Consider the following 20,710-nt stretch of genomic DNA (forward strand, 5'->3'; position numbering starts at 1 on the left):
TATCCATGTGCTGTGATGAATAATCACAGCACTGAACTCCAAGGGCTGTATGAAGTAATACAGATGCTTTAGCTTCCAGATTGATTTTTCATCTTGCTTTTTTGAGCTACTCTATGTTGAACTGCTATAAAATCCTTTTTTTCATCTCTCCCGCTGGTTCTATGGCATCAGACCAAAAAGCGTGTCTCATCTTTAAACAGGCATTTGTGAAGGGAGTACCTGAAAAGGGTTGGGAGGTTGGTCAGCAATTGTATATTGATTCTGAAATGTATCAAGTAGCTTTTTATTTATTCAGTTATTTTTTCAAACTCTGTAATCCATGGTCCTGGCACAGTCAAGTCTGCTAAAATGCACTATGCAATCAGAGGGAGGGAGAGCCACTAGCAGAAGAGGGAAGGGCCTGGCTTTTGATAGCTCTCTGATGCTTAAAGTAATCTCAAGCATGGGTCAAACTGTGTTGGAGAAATTTGGGTAATTTAACGTCTCTTTCTGCCTATGAGTATTAGGTTGGTAAGAGTGGTGTTGATGCTGGATTGTGACATAAGCATCTAATTTGATTATTCCTCCATGCTCTTTTTTTCAGTTGACATAAAGCTAACTTAGTCTTTAAATTCTCAGGCTTGAAAAGGTGAGAACCTTTGGAAAGGACATATTCTCTGGTCTTTTCCAAATGGAAAAGTTTTAATCTAACCCAGACATTAATTATTTATAAAATGGATGGTTTATACATGAGGGTGTTACAGTCCTTCAGGCTTAAGCAAGTAAGAGCAGCCATGGTTTGTTATCAAACTTTTGAATGTTTGGTCTTTTTGGTTCTAAATGTGGTTACTAGTTTCACAGCCACTAGAAGAGTGCAATCTGGAAACGTCTGAGAAAGGATAATAATGAAAGCTCCTTGTTTGGCCTGTATGAGCAGAGGTACCTTTGGGAATTCTGACCCAGCCCATCTTCTGAGGGGCTCTTTCTGGAAAATATTGTATGCTTTAAAACTGAACCCCCAAAACCGATTTTCATTTTTTGATACTGCAGTAACTGAGGAACTCAATGAATGTTTTGAGTTGGGCTCATTTAACACCTTTGCCCTTGAACTCTTGCTCACAGGGGTTTCTCTCACTTTCCGAGTCTGATCAGGTGTACGTGAATTACCCCTGTAGGAAAAAAGTAACATTTGTGTAGGGTGATGTTTGGTAACAAAAATGTCTGTTTTTTCTTTTCTTTTATGACTTCTTATTTTTGATACCTCTGCAGTTTTGCAAGCCACAAGACACTGGCTTTGTGTGTGTGTGTGTGTTGTCTTAACTGGTTACAGGACAGGTTTGTGTTTAGTTTCACAACTAATGTGACAAGTGTGGTGCCCTGCGAGCTGATTGTGAGGGTGTGTATTTGTTCCACACTTTAAAGACCCAATCACATATGGAAATCCAGAGGGTTTAGTTATTAAACAGATAAAGTTTGGAATAGGTCACTGATCTTGAATAATTTCTCACACCTGTCTCAACAGACGCAAATCCAGGCTTTTCACTAGCTTCTGTTGGTCTAACAGAACTTACAATGTTTATTGACTTCTCACGGGACAAGTAATTTTTATCTCTTGGGTATCTTTTGTTTGTTTTGTTGAGCACCTGGTTTTATTTCCTTGTTTAATTGGGAACAATTAGCAGTAAAGGTGTGATTATTTCATGGAGTGTCATTTCAGGATTTTAAATGTAGTTTAAGGGTCAGTGCTGGTGGGAATTTTGAGTATTATGAAGTGCATTATCAAGTTGTTGAGTAGCTCTGTCCTTTTTTAAAATATAAAGCAAGCTGGTCATTCTTGTGTAGTTAGGCTTGCAGAATAATGGCAGGGCAAGGGGACAGCAAGTATTGCATTGCATTAGAATCATCTTTTCTCTTTAGCTTTTTCTGCTTAGGCTTTTTAGAGGTAGCTGGGGATGAGAGCGCTGTCTTGTACTAGCTTAGTTAACGCTGGTATAAAAATGCCCAAGGTAAACTAATTATTCAAGTGGTATAAACCCCGTAGAATTATTTTATGCCAGATGTGCTCCTAGTGGTAATGTGTATAAGGTAAAAATAACTGTTCTCTTTGTCCTGTTTTTTTGAGGGGTTGAAACTGAGGCTTTGGTGTTTTTCTTCACACTAAAACTGAACATCTTTTCTTAAGAGATACCTCTAATAAAGCCCATAGTGTTGAAATTAGTACAGTGAAAAACAATGCTTGGAGAAGAAAGGCATATTTAGTCTGCTTTAAAACTTCCTCTTGACTTTCAAGTTTTTCGGTTACTTTTGAGAAACTTAAAATGTTCATTAAATTTAATTAATGTTAAGCACGTTAAGTTTCTATTTCTTCAATGTCAAATATGTGATATTTAAAAGGAAAGAAATCCTTGTTAATGGGTTTAGTTAATTAATACTTAAGAAAATTCTGTAAAAATTAAGTATGTTAAATTATGCAAAAAAGCAGCATACATTTTAAGTATTTCAATACTGTGTTATTCTCTGCATAATTTTAAGTAGTGAATATAAGGGTAGTGATCCTTGCTAATTAAAAAAAAAACCACACCCACCCACCCCCCCACCCACCCACCCCAAACAATTTAAAATACATGGTGTTTTCTTATTTGGTTTTGCTCTTTACCAGTGCTAACATAAATAGTAAAAGCCTACATTTATATAGTGTGATAAATCTCAGATGATTTATCTTGGTTTTGGATGAAGAACTTCAAATGGTATTTGAGCTATTAATGTTTCAACAGAGGGCACTCATGTGCTTTGAGGTAACACCAAATCACTGTGTTTTTAAAGGTGCTCAGAATAAACTGCTGCTGAAGATAACAAATTTTGTGGGTTAAAATATAAAAATACAATTTGATAGTGCTTGGGAAAATTGGTCATTGTAGTATTAACATTTTGATTTCATGTTCCTCCTAATTTTGTATATTTGCTTTGTTTCTTTGGACATTTTAGAGTACATTGAGGCAGCAGATTCATTTTGCCTTGAACTGATTCTAATAGATGCATTATTATGGCATTCTAGCTGAGTTGCTATTCGTCTGTTAGATTTAACAGTTGTAATAATGAATGAGAATTTAATAAATACATTCTTTACAGCTAAGAAGACAGTAGAAGAATCAGAAGAAAAGAAAGCAGCTCAGTCAAAGAAAAAGATTAAAGAATTAAGAATTTTGGATGGAAAAAGTGCACAAAACTTATGTAAGTGATGCCAGATGCATTAGGTGTATAACTAGCATGTATACACATGCCTGTTGTTAAATGTTTTATTTCTTTTTTGTTTATATGTGCAATATTATTTTTCTAAAAACTGGCTAATGTGAAGATGAGTCTTAAGCTCAGAAGTTTTTTACATATAAATGATTTCAATTCTCTTGTAAACTTAAATGTTAATGAACTATTTTTATTTTAAATAGAAAGTTGATTCTTTCATTAATTGCTTTAGACTGGAAGGGTGAGGGAAGGCACAGTGTTGTAGGTTGTGTGGGTTGGGGTTGAGAGGCTGTTCCTAACATTTTTTTCTGGTTAGAGCAATGGAGAAATAGAGCTTGATGGGGGTTAGACTTTTAAAGAGAAAAATATTATGAAATAGGTTAAGTGCAAATACTACTGCTATAAATTGCAAGGGAAACAGCCCCACCTATTATTTTTAGCTTGCTGCTTCTCTCTGTAATTATGGAGGGAAATCGGTCATTGAGAGTAGTAGATTCTTTTATTTGAATTGAAAATACGGTAAAATGTCACTAGTCCATCTATGCCTGTGTCAAACGAAGTGTGTAAAACCAAATCTGTGTATTGTTTATTACCACATCCATGAGCACATTTTCTTAAGCAGAAAATGCACTATGATACAAGTGATATAAAACTGAAGTTTTGAAAATATGGACGCAGGAAAATCAGCCATAGTAGTTAGGTTGAATATACAGCACTTTATTAAAACGGTATGCTAATCCATCTGTGTTAGGATAGTTTGTAGTTTATTGAATGGGGCTCTGAGATCACATTCCTTTGAGCAGTCCTATCTTTGAAGGGTGTCACAATATACATTCTCTCTTGTGTAAGTTTAGTTACCCTGAAAAGTGATAGAGAGGGTATTGTGTTTTTGTCTTTGCCCAGCTCTTCATTATCCTTTTGACATGGAATTTTTTCTAGAATGTCATGTAAATATCACTCAGCCAATTGTAAATTCAGTACAGCTATTCATGCATGGTTATGAAAGCAAAAAATAATAGCTGAAGTCTTCTAGTGGATAAATTAAGCTTGTTTAAGTAATAATGCAGATATGTCGCCAATCATAAAGACAGGACTTGATTGCTAGAGATAAGTAACACTGCTCGGGAGCACCTGAGGCTGATGAAACAGTTAAAACTGTTGTCATAGTTTCATTTCTTAGAAGTGAAATTCGTAAGTTGAACTGCAGTAGTGTGGCTCCTCTACTGTTTGTTTTATATGGAAAACTTCATAATGAATTATCTTGATTTGGATCAAGATATGATTTCTGAGTTGCTAGTATTTATTTGCTTTATATCAATCTTTTTGACTTTTTTGATTCTAATTATTTATTGCTGAATTTCAGCGATATTTTTGGGTTCTTTCCGTTTGCCTTATGAAGAAATAAAAAATATAATTTTGGAGGTTGATGAAGAGAAGCTGAGTGAATCCTTGATTCAGGTATGTGAAAGTGTTTCCGGTTTTGTTCGTAGATTGTTTTCCACATAAAAATGCTGTAAAGGTATAAGAATTCAAAATAAGAGTAGTCTAGAGTTTTCTGGATATCAGCTACCAATGCATCAGTTGTGTTTACCATTTTATTTATTTCACCTCTACTTTTGAATATGGTCGATTATAGCAGGAAAACTGTCTTTATAAGACACTGTTAACAAAAGTACTTTTGAATCTAACTTTATGGAATTTCTCTTTCAAAAAGAAGCCTCTGATAATTCCACTTTTCAGTTTTGAAGGCAAGCATTTACTGGATTAGGCTACTGGATAATGAAGTTTCATCAGTCTTGTGGAAACATCTCTGCTTGTCACTAGTCATAGATGAAACTATCTGAATGTTTCAGGATACTGCTACAATCTAAACCCCATCTGTAAATCAAGCTGACTCTCAAGCTGGTTTGGTCTTATCTTGAGCCCCAAATCTCTCCAGTGGAGACAAGAAAGTATGGAACACAGCTTCTTTGCATCCCTCTGATTTCCTCTCAGCAGGAGGAGAGCAAGTGTGTCACACCCCCATGATCTCTGGGGCATGACAAAGTGTGACAGAGAAACATGTCAACTTAAATTAAAATGGCATACAGATGTAGCACACCAATGATACTGGTATTGAATTGTTTAATATACAGAGATTGATTCTAGCTGACATACTCGCCTCTACTTATCCTTTTGTCCTTCCCTGACTCCTGCTTGCACCCTTGTCCCCATAAGGCTTTCTAAATTATTTTCTTTTCCTTTCTTGGACCTGGGCTAAACTGACTTGCCTGGTCTTTTCACAGTTAGTTATGTAATTCAGAACGTCTTCAAATCTTAACATGATTTTTTTAAACAAAATTACTATGTTGCAAAACATACAGTGAAAATGGAATGAAATTCATTAAATTAAATTTAATTGTCCTTTGCAGTTTTTCTTGTGCCATCAAGGCCCTCTTATATTTCTGGAGTTTTGTTTTCCTGAGGCTCTAAAGAAAGGCTGCTGTTTTCTCATAGACCTCAAATTATTGGACTCTCAGCAGTACACACAGTTATGTTTTCTCATAGCGTCATATTCTGAGACTTAAACCACTTAACCTAATGTGCTTGAAAACATAGTTTCAGTATCCAAAATTCTCATTCATAGTTAATTTGGGATAATCCTTGATTAGTTTTTTTCCCCTTCCTGGTTTTTGGGTTGCTATGGCATAAGGTTTTTGGAAGTTCCCAATTGATGGGAAACTACTTCCCGTCTGACTTAATTTGATGTGTTTCACTGTGGCGTCTTGTTTCAAGGTGTCCCAGCATGAAATTGATTGGGTTTGAGTATGGGCCCTAAAATTAAATACAGGACATCTCTAATATATATTTACTTTTCTAAAAATACTATCTTTGGCTGCTAAGTATGTTGTCTTAGGAAGAAGCTTATGCACATGATATGTAGTACTTCGTAATATAAAGTCTTAAGTTTATGCTTATTGATCAGGCATGTTGGATCATTTCACTGAGAAGCCTACAGGATTAGTAAAATAAAAAAATCAACAGGAAGAAAAAAACCCACCTTGAATACCTCAAATGCAGGGTAGTTTCATATTGGTATAGTTGCCTCTACAACAAATGTGGAGATATCTTGAGACCTGGATTAAGAGAAATAGGATGTAATATGTTGTCCTGAAATATAAGTTCATGATCTTACGTGTAAATTGTAAGATGCTGGAAGGTAATGTTGCTTTTCAGTTGGAAATGCTTGAGGCGAAGTGAGTCTGTGCTCAACAGGACAAGTAAAGCTACCACTGCGGTGGAGCTGTAGGTGGAGCAGCGAAGCCCTCACCTGGTTCCAACCACCTGCCTTGGCCTACTTGTCAGGGTGGGGGCACAGGCTGCCCACCCTGGCCTACTTGCAGACTGAGAAGCAGAGAAGGCCTGCAAGCTGCATAAGTGCTGTTCAGTAGTAGCTGAAACATCGATGTGCTTTCAACACTGGTTTGGTCACAAGTCAAAACAGCATCATAGGGGCTGCTATCAAGAAAATGAACTTCATCCCAGCCAGACCCAGCACACCATAAAAAACGCAAATATGATTGCAAGGTGTATCAGGTCAAGTATTTCCAGTAGAGAGCATAATTATTACACTTCTGAATAATGAACTTGTAAGACCTTACCTAAAATACTTGGTACATTTCTCAAAAATGAATTCAAAATGGAGAAGCTGAACTTAAAAACTACTTAAGATGATTGAGGGATGGAGAAACAGTCTACAGAAGGAAGAAAGAAAAGATTGATTTGATTAGATTAGCAATATAAATAGCTGAGAGGGGATATGACTACATCATATCTATATGGGGAGCTGTGATGTGCATAAGCATCGGGGAGAAAAATGGAGTTGTGTAAGTAAAAGGCAGTGTTACCACCAGAATAAATGTTTATGAATTCATCATGAATGCAACTACCTTAGAAACTCAGCTGCCTATAATCTTCGAAAAACCCAAGGCTTTGGAGATTGGTCCATTTCTGAAGGGAATGGTGTGGCAGAGTCTCTTCTAATAGCGGGGAGTTTTAGCTGATAACCCAGAAGAGATACCTTCTGTGTTTCTGAAGCTATTCTTAGAAATATGTTGGGTAAATGGGCTGTATCATCTATTTCATGTTCAGTCTATTCTGGTTTATTTTTATTCTAATCTTCTGACTGAGTTCTTAACTAGTTTACTAGTTTAACAGTTCTCAATACTACTGATTGGAAAAATGTTACGAAGCAAACCTTGCTTTCATTCATGCTTAGGATAACTGCACATGTGGAAGCTGCCTTGTTCCAAATATCAAAGTGGTGAAAGCCAAATGGGTATAGCATAACTGAGCATATAGAAAAGTGCTTTTTCAGTTATGCTTCTCAATTCCTCATTTCATCCTGCTTTTATAACTTATATTGTAATACTTCCTAAAATTAATTGGATTAATCAGTTTGAGTATGTGTAGTTTGATATACTGTTACAACTATTCCATGAGGAAAACACTCTAGGAAAAAATATTCTTAATTCCCAGTGTGCCTTTGAGATAAGTTCTTGTAAACATACAGTTGTCAAACATCTGTGCAGGAGAATTCAGGACATTGTGACAGTGAGTAGTGAGTGATAGTTTCAGCCTCCTAATGTCAGCTTTAGATTTCTGCTACTTCATATGTTTAAACAAACTGTTTTACCCTGTTTTTATTTAAGCCCAGATAGTTATGAATACATTACGAAACTTTGTTTCCTAAAGTACTAACAAGGATTTGAGGGTGTGATCGCTGAAGCCTTTAGATTAATTTTCAGTTATTCAATACAAGTAATGAGAGTAAACAAATTTAAACATATATATGGATGGCTGCAGTGCTAGTAGAGCCAAACTCTCATCCTTAGAAGCTGAGGGTAAAATGAGTTGATCTCTTAGCTCTAGACCATAAAGGGGTGTGATGAAGAAAAAGAAATCATGAAGCATGCTAAGAGATTTTGGTTACAGGGCTAAAAAACCAGGAGTTTTAGTAGTAGGTACTTGTATTTCTGTATTGATAGGAAGAAAAAAAAAAAGGTTTACTGTAAGTTTATTAATGTGTGATGAAATATAAATATTTGACAAATACTGTGAAATTATGGATGTTGGCCTTTGTTCAACAGTCTACTTAATTAAAATAGGTTTTAAATAATTACATTACTTAGTTACTGTCTGATCTTTACCAGCATTAAACAGTCAATCAAATGAGCAAGAATGTTTTACAGATCCTTAATTATTTGTTAAGTAGAAATTTGTGGGACATGGTTTTGGGTTAATAGGAAAGGGAGCATGCTTAGGTTTAAACACAAGGCCATAGCTTAATTTTATGACGTACAGGTGAATCTGATGCTTATCTCTGTCAAGTATATCGAACTGTGCTTGCTGAGACACTCAGTAGCTCCTCAGTGTAAGGGTAAAAAAAAAAAAAAAAAAATCTTTCTGTTACAGGGATGTTTTGTATGAGACTGCTTGTCATCTTTATTTTTCCTCATTAAGATGGCTGACTATTTGATTCTTTCAGCTTGGAGAATTAAGTTAGCTATCACTTGTAAATTTGACAAATTAGACTGATGCATTTCTGGAAGTTGTACCTTAATGCCTAGTTCATCAAGCCTGGCAGAGTGATCAGTAATCAAATTCTCATAACGAATAAGAATATTGCAAGAGTGATGGCAAGATTGGTGTGTTCTACAAGTAAGATGTGTACCTGTAATTGCACAGGTTTTCTCCAATTAAGGTTTTTATAGCTGGAAAAAACATGCTTCTGTAGCGCTGGCTGTTTTTTTTCATTTGAAAAGGTACATAACTTTTTTTCATATCAGAGTGTTTTTGTAACATAGACCTAAAGAGTCATTATCGGTTCTCTGATAGTGTCAGTGTGCATGTCCCTTTTATTCACATCTTACGGGAACACATGGCAACACACCTTTTCTGGTGGGAGAAGAACTGATGTGCCAATAACCGAACCAGAAGAGCTTCAAGTTAAAGGAGCATGTTCTGAAATGTTTTACTTCTAAGACTAGTGTTGCAGAAAGTGTCAAAAGATTTAAATTTTGTATCTGTAGCACATTACCTTATCTTCACTAAAATCTGTGTTGTAGTTAAAATGCTATAGAACTGCATATTCCATAGATACTTTGTTGGAAGTAAACCTCTAAACCTGATGGTCGTTCTAACATTTACTTATGCAAGTTTCAGAGGATGGCTTGAGTAGGACCTTCTTGTTGAAGGACATGGACTTAATCCTTCTCTCTTTAATACGTTGGCACCCACTGCCTTTGTGCAGAAGAAAAAAATGATTTTTGTGTGAAGGCATTTTTTTTCTTAGTTGTTTGGTACCGGAGTCATTGCACTGTGGAGTTGGGTGAATCTCATGGTGATTTTTCAAGTTATTAATAACAAAAGTGCACTACTTCTTTGGCCCCTTTATGCATATTAAGTGTCTGTATCCAGCATACAGAAACAGGTTGTCTGCTTTTACTATGCATTTAGGCAATTATCCCCCTCCAAAAGTCCCCCTAAGGGCCACAGTGAGAAAGCAGGAGGCATGGTGTGTTCACCTAGATACGGAGGTATTTCTGCCTCCTCTGGAGAGAAATGTCTCCAACTCAGTCCCTTTGATTTCTTCAGTGGCTAGTACTTGCCCTTAATTCAACACCCTTTGAAATTCCCCAGAAGCACACTTGCCTCCAAGCTACTGCAGTGTTTTGCATCCTGTTTCCAGTCTCCAAAATATTACATCGTTTTTGTTTCCTGATTTTCCTGTCATAAGTCTTTAATATGAACAAAGGTGGTCAATGGAGATCGAAAATGAAGTAAAGGGCACCCTCTGTGTGTGGACAGCTGTAGTGTAATCATATCAGTTAGTAATACTTTAATTCCCTTTGGTTTTTTGGTCTTAAGATTGATGAAACTTTTTGAACAAAAAAGGCCTATTGACTCTTGCTAGCTTGCGTGAATGTAAATGTCTACTCTTTTTCCCTTGAAGAATTATATTATTCTTTTGTTTTCAACTAGCATATATATATCAATTAAATACGAGCTAAATTTTTACTTGAGTATCTCTTAAAGTATTCTTCAGTCTTAATATAAATATTTTATACATTTAGTGTATCTGTATTTTGAGATGTTAAGATCATATAATAAATCATACAGTTTTGCTTGGGGACATGTATAAGATTTCAAGTAGGTTCTACTTTATGCCAAATTCTGGCATATACAGATCCAGAAGATCTGTACAATTGTGAGATGTTGCTTATTTTTATGTAAAGTGTTTTTAAGTTAAGTTTTATGTAGTTATTTTGAAGGTCTAAAGATTTTTACTTTTTTTAAGTAGTTATGTGTTGCTTTACCCAGACCAGTTATTTCTTGGTTAATATTTAATGGCAAGATGCAATCATGAAGGCAAAAAAAAGATTCTAGATAGAGTGTAATTCTTCAGGGTCTTACACCATCAAGAAGTTTTGCTCAATTTATTAATACTGAGAAGGCATTCTTCAAGTTAGAGACTGTAACAGAGGTGCTGATGTCTGTATTAAGTAATTAGTGGTTTGATTTGATGTTTATATAGTGTTAAAGCTGCATAAATAAAATAAGCTTCCCATAATTTCCTTGTGCATTTCCATGTTGTGGTGTTTTAAGCATGTTATTTTAAGATCTCAGCTAGCTTAATATAACAAATTTAATATAATGCCTTGTTTGTTTTAGAACCTAGTGAAGAATCTTCCTGAGCAGAAAGAACTCAATGCCTTAGCTGAATTAAAGGATGAATATAATGATCTTGCAGAACCAGAACAATTTGGAGTTGTGGTATGTATTTGTGCAGTAATTAACTGGAGAGTTCTATTTTGTCAAATAGATTAAAAGGAAAAAATTTATGTTTAAATTATTTTGGTTAGTGTTTTTGTAAGTCCTGCAGTAGGAAAAGTTACCATTTATTTATTGATAATTAATAATCTAAAAACCTTTGTAAATACATATTATGTGTTTTTCTGGAAGCCATTATGGTGTGCAATTAAGAGCAACAGACACTTCTGTGCCAGACCAAATCTTTTGCCTGACTGTCTTGCCTTGTATGCAACTCTTGTATGTTTATTAAACAGTTACAGAGAACACTATGTTCGAGTAGCTAAATTTCCAAGAGTTCATAAACGGCCCATTAACTTAATGACATCGACAACTTTGATAAATTTTTTTCTGCTGTATCAAAAACTGTAAACAGCTGAAAGAGTTAATATGGCTGTAATATCTCATGTTTTACTCTTTGGTTAAAAAAAAAGTGTGTGTATATATGTACACATATATTTACGTATGCATATACATATACAATGTGTGTGTATACCTATACACACACAAACACACAGAAACTTCCAAAACTGATCTAGAAGAGGTATAGATTCATCTTAGAACTGAAATCATAGATCATACTCTGTTGCTTTTAGTGTTGTTCGTGTGTATAGCTATTCCAAAAGTAGGGATATCGAGTGTTATAATGGCTAGAACCTGTCTCTGAATGAAATTAAAAAATTTGCATAATTTACCCTAATACCTGCTGGTAGTCGATTGTATGATACCAAGTACTAAGCTAGGACTTGGAAGACTCTTTCTTCTGCTTCTGGTCTTCCAAAGACCTGATAAGTCCTTAGGCAAATGAGCTCCTGTTTTCACTTCACTCTGTCAGTCCAAGACTGTAACGATGGTGATGTAGCCTCTGTAATGTGTTTAGAATTCATCCGTAACTTCACAGGAGCTAGGTTTGCTCTTGCTGGATTTTTATAGTGTTATGTACATTAAAATGTATTAAAGCTAAATAGAGGTCTATTAAAAGGAAAGAGTGAAACCAGTATTTTACTAAAAAGCTCTGATTTGAACATAATTTGTCATCAGAAGCGCCTTTTGAATGATTTGGGGGGTGAGAGGCGTGGGGAAAGTGGTGGGAACAGAACATAATTTGACCTAATGAGATTTTTGGAGAGGATTTAGAAAAGGAAAGATATCAATGACTTCTTTTGAAAAACTTTAGGCTATTGATTTTATTTTTTTTAATATATAGCATAAAGTTCCAAAAATGTTTTATTTTAAAACAAAGATGAGGAATTTTTGTACAAATGTGATACGTTATTTAGTCTTATTGCAAAGTCTGCAGTAGTAAAACATTATCATCTATTTATTGATCTGTAACAGTCTAAAACTCTCTATAAATATATATTTGGTACTTTTATTGAAGGAATTATGGCATGCAATACATAAAAAATATAATTATAGTATAATATACTAATATATTACAATGTCTTTTAGATGTATATTAAAACATCCATATATATGACTGTATATGGTTATGTATTATCTGCACATATACGGATATACTACACAATATATAATCCATATTATATTTCATATACATACATATATATGTGTGCGTATATTTAAAAAATCTGTTTAAAAGCACTGGAGGAATACTTTGTTACCTCTTTGTCGTGTAACATATGCTTTCGGACTGACTAAATCAATGGGATGGAATGTCAGTAGTACTTCCTAAAGCTGGGCTTTTGATCCCTGGGAAGGCAGGTGGGCAGGCCACAACAGTTGCCCTGTCTGTTTTGCTGTTTCCTGCTTATTTTTGAAATGGGAAGGGGCAAAGGATGCCAGAGAGCAGCTGATTTACCAAATGAATATTTCCTTATTTCCCTCCTACATAAATAATGCCAAAGTGGGAAATCAGATTTTATGCAAGGAGAGTATCTGAAATGTGTCTAAGGGAAACACAGAATGGAAGCAAGTGAGGAATAGGCATTAGGACAAATGAAGACTCTGATGCCCATGAATTCTATTCAGTCAACTATCTAAGACAAGAAATTCAGAAAATTGTGCATAATGACCTTTTTTTAAAAGACTCTGTAGGCATTCCTCCATTTTACTGATGTAAGTTCCTTAATCTGTCACCCCTGACCTTTATAACTTGGATCCTTTCCCAACTCAATCCCTTCTTCTGCCACACATTTCCCTTTTATAAACGTCATACCTACCAAGTCTCTTCTGCTTCAGCCTTTCTCCCCTATTTGTTTTTTTTTTCTGCATTGCTCTCTATAGCTTTTATATAAAGATATTTCTGAATTAGTATCTGTTTATCTGCATCCTCCCATCATGCTGCTCTATGGTGGGTGGTAGTAAATTATCCTTCTGCTGAAGAAAGCTGTGACAGTGGCAGTGCATTCAATATTCAGCCACCTTTGTGGTCAACTATGTTTTCCTTATATACAGTCAGAATTTTCTGAGTGTTGTCTTGTATTTTGCTTCTTGTCCTATCACCATGCGCTTTCAAGAATCCTCTGGTTCTGTCTTCTCTGTACTACCTCTTTAGGTAGCAACAGATAACAGAGTCAAGAGCAGCTATTCAGAGAAGAACAGGTGTTGTGGATTAACCCTGGTAGGCAGCTAAGCACTGCACAGTTGCTTACTCGCTTCCCCGTCCCATCCCCAGTGGGATGGGGGAAGAAGAAAGGAAGAGTGAAAGCAAGAAAACTCTTGGGTTGAGATAAAAGTTTAAGAAGTGAAGAAGTGGAAGAAGAAAGAAAACAAAGGCAAAGAAATAAAACAAAGGCAATTACTCACTGTCTCCCATGTGTTAGACTAATACAGAGCCAGTTTCTGAGCAAAAAATGGCTAACCTACCTGAGCCCCCCAGGTTTTATTACTGAGCATGACGTTACATGGTGTGGGATATCTCTTTGGTTAGTTTGGGTCATTTGCCTGGTCGTGCCCCACCCCAGCTTCTTGAACACCCCCCCCCCAGTCTACTCACTGGGTTCTGCAGGGTGAGAAGTGGAGAAGGCCTTGTCACCGCAAACACTGTTCAGCAGTAGCTAAAGCATTAGCGTGGTAACAGCATTCTTTTGATGGTTGTTGTTTTTGTAGATAATATTATTTCCCCAGTTTCACCTCTGGGCAAAAGATATTACGAGAGAGATTCATTAATGTCTGCAACTTCATTAATCACCTACTCTGAAATATTGGCAGGGCATAGGAGAGGCAGGATCAGGTTTTGCGTTTTGCACTGATTTGGTTGTAGTTGACTAATGGCCTTTTCATTTTGGGTATATGCTAATATGCTGGAAATGAAAGACTGAAAATAAATTTAAGGTGTAATTATTATAGCTATCAAAAGGCTGGTCCAAGACAATGCAAATGTTTTTCATAAAGTGAAGACGACCTGCAGTAAATAAGTTTATTTCATTCTTTGCCCCATATTCAGCTTCATCTTGCCTGGATGAGTATGAATTTGAGAAGGGAAAGAATGTAACTGATAGTCTAGTTAAACTGTTTGTATGTGAATTGGCTACATAATGAGTATAAATGACAGTGCAAAACCTAAGTTTTCTGTCATCAAATGTGAAGTACTGAGATAGTACAAAACTTAAGTATGTGAGAACACTTGGAGAATGTTTTTGTTCTTGGATTGTTTACCTCCAGTTTAGAAGGCTGCAGGTCAGAAGAAACAGTTCTTTTATTTTGTCTTGACGTAGAGGTAAAACAGAAGCATTTAATGAAGTTGCCAGTTTACAAGTACTGCATATTAAATGTGTGTAGCTAGTAAGTGTTCCTCGTATGCTTTTAACCAGAGTTTAAATTAATGAAAATTTATGTTTTACTGATAGATGTCTGAAATCCAGTTGAACTGAGAGTAGTAGCTTTGGGGTTTTGCTGCTGTTGGATAGTTTGTTTAGGGCTGTCTATAAGTTAGGTCTAGTACTTACTCTTCTTTCCTCATTCTTTTTATATAGTAGTTTTGTTTCTTTCTTGTAATCTTTCGTTCCCAGAAAATTATACAACTATAACTGAAAGTCACTTGAGAAACTGTATCCTCTCTATTGGTTGTTTTACGTACCTTGGGATATAAGATTTATCTGACTTATGATTACTACTGAATTGAAACTGAATGGTCCTTGTTTTTTCACTCAGTTGTCTTACATATTAAAGTCATAAAAGTATTCTTGTTTTCCAACAGTACTAATATAGTCATGATCACTTTTTCATTGAGTCGTTCTTTTGAGGAATGCCCAACCTCAAAAAGTTGAGAAAGAATTTTAAAGTATTTAATGGAACATTAATTAGAAAAAACTGCTTAATCAAACATCTCCAAATGGTGATATTTGCCTTATGAAGAGATTAAGTTTCCTGGAGCTTGTTTGCTTATTCAACTTCACCATCTGGTTTAATAAAAAAAAAATTGTTTCCTTATGGGTAGTGAGTCTGTCATATTTTTAGAGGCCTTTAACTACATTAATACTACTAAAATGCTGGGTTTGTTTCCTCTTTTGATTTAATTGAACAATCCATGATAAAGTGGAAGAAATGCAGCTGAACTGAAGCTCTTCACATGACTGGAGTCCTTTTTTCACTATGCATCGAATTAATTTGAGAGTTTTGCATTAATAATAATCATAACATTAATGTTAGGAAGAATATTTTCAGGAATAGAAGAAGCCAGAAGGACTCTGTTGAGTAGTATTTAAAATGTGTACCCTTACTTGTATGTAAATTTAGCTGTGTTAATTATTAAGAGATGTTAATTGGATAATCGCTTTGCCCGTCAAATCTAATAAAGGTTGGAATAAGTTGTTGAAAATTTGTGTAGAAACCCTATACTTAGTAAATGATTAACTTATTAGAAGAGACCGATTAACTTAATATCCAGCTGATAAGTAAATGAAAATTATGATTGAATTTTCATTTAGATGAAATGCTAAAATCAATTATATATTCACAGTAGTTATTGGAACTGTTTTTGAAGTTATATCCTGGGATCAAAAAAGGCAACACAAGAAGTTTGCACTGATGTTGAAGTAGAACAAGAAAAATGGATTAACTGAATCAGTTGTATAACATTAAAAAAAGCTAGGCAAAATGTTGTCTGATTTTTAAATGTAAAACTTGTGGTTAAGAGTTATTATTTTTGTGTCATGGGAACAGCTGCAACTTCAGTAAGGATACTTGCTTTCAATTTTGGTGCCAGTTGAAGAGTTTAAAGATTAGAAAGGCATAAAACTCATCTGTGCTATGAAGCGTGAGTACCAACCTTTTCCTGTCAACTCAGAGGGCAGGCTAAGAAAATACGATCGTTTGCAGCGTCGGTGGTATTTAGACTCAGAAAACTTTACCCGCTTTTCTGTACCACTAACTGTGACTTTTGAAGACAAGTTAACAAGACTATTACCCCTTTTTAAAAGATCATCCCACAATGGTGTAGTGCCAATTTTAGTTAATAACTCTTTAGTAAACAAACAAAACAAGTGACTGGAACTGACTAAAGAATTCCCTTTCTAGTTGTGTTCTAGAAAAGTGGAGGGGGTTTTTGTGGCTTTCTAGCGAATGCAAAACTTCCTTCAGCTGTGAAGAACTGAGTTATCAGTAGTTTCATTGTTAATGGAAGGGAATAGTTTTCACTGACTAGTTGTAGTTGTAGACACTTGCAGATTCTGGACCCTTTTTACTGTATTACCAGGATTATCTATCCTGAACAGTCCTCGCCAGCAGGTAGCAAGTTTATTGGACCTGCATTGGTTTAGAGTAATTCAGTCATTTTAAATTAATTTGTTTGCCCCTTGTTTTGCCTCATTGTAATTTCTAAAGCTGTTGAAGAATTAATCTTTCTAGAATACTGCTAGGTAAAAAAAAGGCAACTGTTTTATAGGTAAGAGGCTGAGTAAGTTGTCTGAGTAAGTTGACAAATTTGTATTATAGGAATGTCAGCTTTTTTCCCTAGGAAGTGAGGCAAATTTAATTGTGCTCTTTGCCTCTTTTTCCAATAACCTTTGATCCTAGTTTTAATACAGGGCTTGAGAATTGAATAATGATAATAAAGACTAGAGAACTGAATAAAGAACTTGATTAGGTGGAGAATTCAGACAGGGACATTTATGAAAGCCCAGAAGGGGAAATAATGACATGCTCACAGTTAGCTGGAAAAAAAAATACCCATCTTCTTGCTTCTTTAACTGTTTGTGGTGAAAGCTAATGCTTGCTGTTACATGCACCTATTTAATGTATTATTTCTTAAATGCCTTTGACACTAATATGTAGACCTATAAATAATTTGACCTTTTTCTTAGTGAATATAATGCACCTCACCTATTTTCAGAAGATTCCTCGAAGTTCAGTGTGATTATCAGCCACTGAACATGTGTATTTAGAAACATGAATATGAAACAGAAACTGGGGCAGGGTAGGGGAGGAGGAGATAAAATAGCATTTCTGATTATCTGCTATTGATACATAAAGAGCATAATGTATATAAAAATGTTTTGAATTCTAAGGGAACAACCCACTTGAAATAGCTCTTACGAAATTGTCAAGATACTTTTTAAATACTTTGCAGATCAGCAAATGAAATGAAAACTTACTACTGGTTTGGTAGTCAACTAACTTGCAAAAAAAAAAAAAAAGTTCCATGACACTTCACAGCATTAAAAAAAGGGGAGAAAGTACAAATCGGCTGTTGTAAAGGATTAGTCTTCACAAGTGTTTAAGTCACACTGTTCTTTTGGCTAATACATGTTTTGTTGCACTCTGTCTTCAAGATCTAAAGCTTTGGACAACTTCTGTGCAATTTTGAGTAAAATCAGTAATTGGAGATTGTCCTACAAAAGCTAAAGCAAATTATGCGATTACTTTTAATTTCCATCTACTGCAGCTCAATGAAGGTAGAACCTTTCAAGGCAGATGTTTTCAGTATGATATTTCTGAAATACAGAATGATTAGAAGAATAATATTTCAAGACTGTATGATGTTGGCTTATAGAGACTCACAGAGAGATTTGTGACAATGGAGATGTTTAAAAAAAGATTGCAAGTTATGCTGAAATGCTTCTTTTCTGATCCTTTCCTTTTCCTTGTTGCAGTCTGGTCATATGAATTGTTTGGGACCGTCTGGAGTGTCTTCATATTTATTTCCATTTTAGTATGAATTCATCATTATTCAGGCCACCCAAGTCTTTCCTGTGAAAGTTATTGCTGCTGCTTCTGGTCTGTGGTAGATAACACCAGTAGAACAATCACGGTCCCTCAAGGAGCCACAGTAATGCTTTGGGCAACAGGGACATGAGCACATAAAAATTTTTGTGTTTTGATAGCCAAGATCTGTGATTTGTCACATAACAAAGCTTTTCTTTCAGGGGACAAAGTGCTTCAGGAACACCACTGATAGTGAATACATTGGGGGAGAAATCTTTCTGTATTCTGCTAATTAAAATTAGGAGTTAGATTTGGAAGGTAATCATTCTTGCATTTAAATGAAAATTTTTAAGTGGATTAAAAATTTTCAGTGCATACTTTTCTCTTAAATTTAAATATCTCATGTGAATTACAGTCCGCTGCTAAGTAGGGGGAAATATTACCGATCACTTGTGCAAAATATGAAAGACATGGATGTATTTTAGTAGCTAGTCTAATAAGATTGGTTTTGGGGATTTAAACTATTGTGGATACTTTTCACTAACTCTGTCATTTACCATGTTACTATGCTGTGATTTCTAACCTCCCATCTTTTTATCAGGTTAGGAAGGAATGAGTCCTATACTACCTTTTGCAAAGTGTCTGAAACATAAAGGCAATAATATCCTGGGCAGTAGTTTTACAAAATTTGTTTAAAAGGACAGAAAGAAAAGAGATTAAAAAGCAAGCAGTATGCTGCCTACAAAATACGGTGTCATGGGATCAGAACTGAAAGAGTGTACCAGAAGTATATCCTTACTTTAGAGTCTCTAGGTATATTGGCTTTTATGTAAAACTTACTGTTACAAGATTCAGCCAAAACCTCTTTATCCACCTCCCAAATCTGGTTATTCTTTGGGGTACATGGATTGGGACTCTTTGATGGCATGAACTTGAAAAGTCTTAGGATCAAATATATAACATAGTGTATCTAAAATACCTTTAAGTTCATTCGGTAACTATCAATACTAGTAGGGTTTGTATTATTTATTTTACAACTCTCTATGAGTGTAGATAATAACTGAAAAAAAAACATTTTAGGTTTCATTTTAATTAAAAACTGCAAAAATAACAACCTTGTTAGATGTAGCACTGGCGTCATCTGTAAATATCACAATTAACATCTCATATCAGTACAATGGCAGAAAATATTTTATTAACAATAGTACTAATTTGACCTGGCTTTATATAAATATCTGACCAGTGAAGCTGGATCTCCTGTGCCAGAAACTTACTTGGATATTCCCATATCCTTCCACATGGGTCCCTAAGAATTCATCATCTCTCTCCCCTCTTGCTGTCCCAGGGACCAAGAGCAAGTTGAGAGCTATGTGTCAGCTCAGTAGCAGAGCCGAAAAATGGGAAGTATAATTCTTTAGCTTAATCAGACTGAAGCGTAGCTGTTTGCATTTGTGCTGGTATTGGCACGCACACTTGAGAGGTGGTTGTACCATTTCTGAAGGAAGGAAAACTGAGAAGCTTAGTTTTCGGAAATTGGTAAATATCAGAGCTCAGGAGTAACTTTGCTGGAGATGTGATGAAATGTTTGCCACATGTACCTTCAGGCTGATTTTCAGTTCTTGTTAACTGGTGGAATTGGCTTGCATTTCCTTTGCTGGGCAGCTGGGTTTTGGCAGTGGGCATTTATTGCCAGTGAGTTCGGAATTCACAAGTTAAATGATTTCATAACACAAAGCACTCTCTTATTTTTAATATGTTGCTTCACTGAATTTTTCAGACAAAGTGTATGGTTGGTGAGAAATTCTTGTGGGCAGGTACAGGTTCCTGGAAATACAAGATAGGCAATGAAAACATACAGACATTGTAGTCTTGCTGGCTGCGTGATACTGGTTTTTAATGTAAGCTATTTTGCATAAATAAGCTTTTGGGTTTTTATGTTCTGATTTAATGTTTCTTATTTTATAGATGAGTTCCGTGAAAATGTTGCAGTCACGTCTCAACGGGATCCTTTTCAGGCTTATGTTTGAAGAGCATGTAAACAATATCAAACCTGACATTATGGCGGTTACACTAGCTTGTGAAGAGGTGAAGAAGAGTGAAAGCTTTAGCAAGCTTTTGGAGTTAGTGCTGTTCCTTGGAAACTACATGAACTCTGGCTCCAGAAATGCACAGTCTCTTGGTTTTAACATCAGTTTTCTTTGCAAGGTAAGATGAAGCTATAAAACTTCTAAGTGCAAATTCATGGTTGACACATGAGAAAGTACCCTAAACAGGGAAAAACATTCAATCAGTGACTGCACCTCTGGTTTTAACAACGGATAGGCAAATACAGAGTAAACATTTCTAGGATGGCCCCCTGCTATAGCTGTCTTTCTCAGTGCAATGGCAATTCAAGGCAGTTGTTTAATTTTAAGTCTGTTCCGAGTCTTTCTGGAATATACAAGTAGAATAGCGTTTTTGATCGGAAACTATCATCTTGTCAATAGACTATACGTAGTTCTCTGAATATGGTAAATAGCTTTAGCTACTCATC

The 20,710-nt window shown here is 35.5% G+C and overlaps 1 protein-coding gene across 10 annotated transcripts in view; it reads left to right on the forward strand.

Annotated features, from left to right (window-relative positions):
• DIAPH2 (diaphanous related formin 2) overlaps positions 1-20,710 on the forward strand; it is a 250,096-nt gene that overhangs the window by 84,109 nt on the left and 145,277 nt on the right. For all 10 annotated transcript variants that reach the window (XM_075106689.1, XM_075106684.1, XM_075106687.1 and 7 more), the window contains 4 exons: positions 3,109-3,210; positions 4,586-4,680; positions 10,936-11,037; positions 20,143-20,382. In XM_075106689.1, the coding sequence (XP_074962790.1) occupies positions 3,109-3,210; positions 4,586-4,680; positions 10,936-11,037; positions 20,143-20,382 (539 nt within the window). The remainder of the gene's footprint in view (positions 1-3,108; positions 3,211-4,585; positions 4,681-10,935; positions 11,038-20,142; positions 20,383-20,710) is intronic.

Source organism: Phalacrocorax aristotelis, chromosome 11 (genome assembly GCF_949628215.1).
Source record: "Phalacrocorax aristotelis chromosome 11, bGulAri2.1, whole genome shotgun sequence".
Lineage (NCBI taxonomy): Eukaryota > Metazoa > Chordata > Aves > Suliformes > Phalacrocoracidae > Phalacrocorax > Phalacrocorax aristotelis.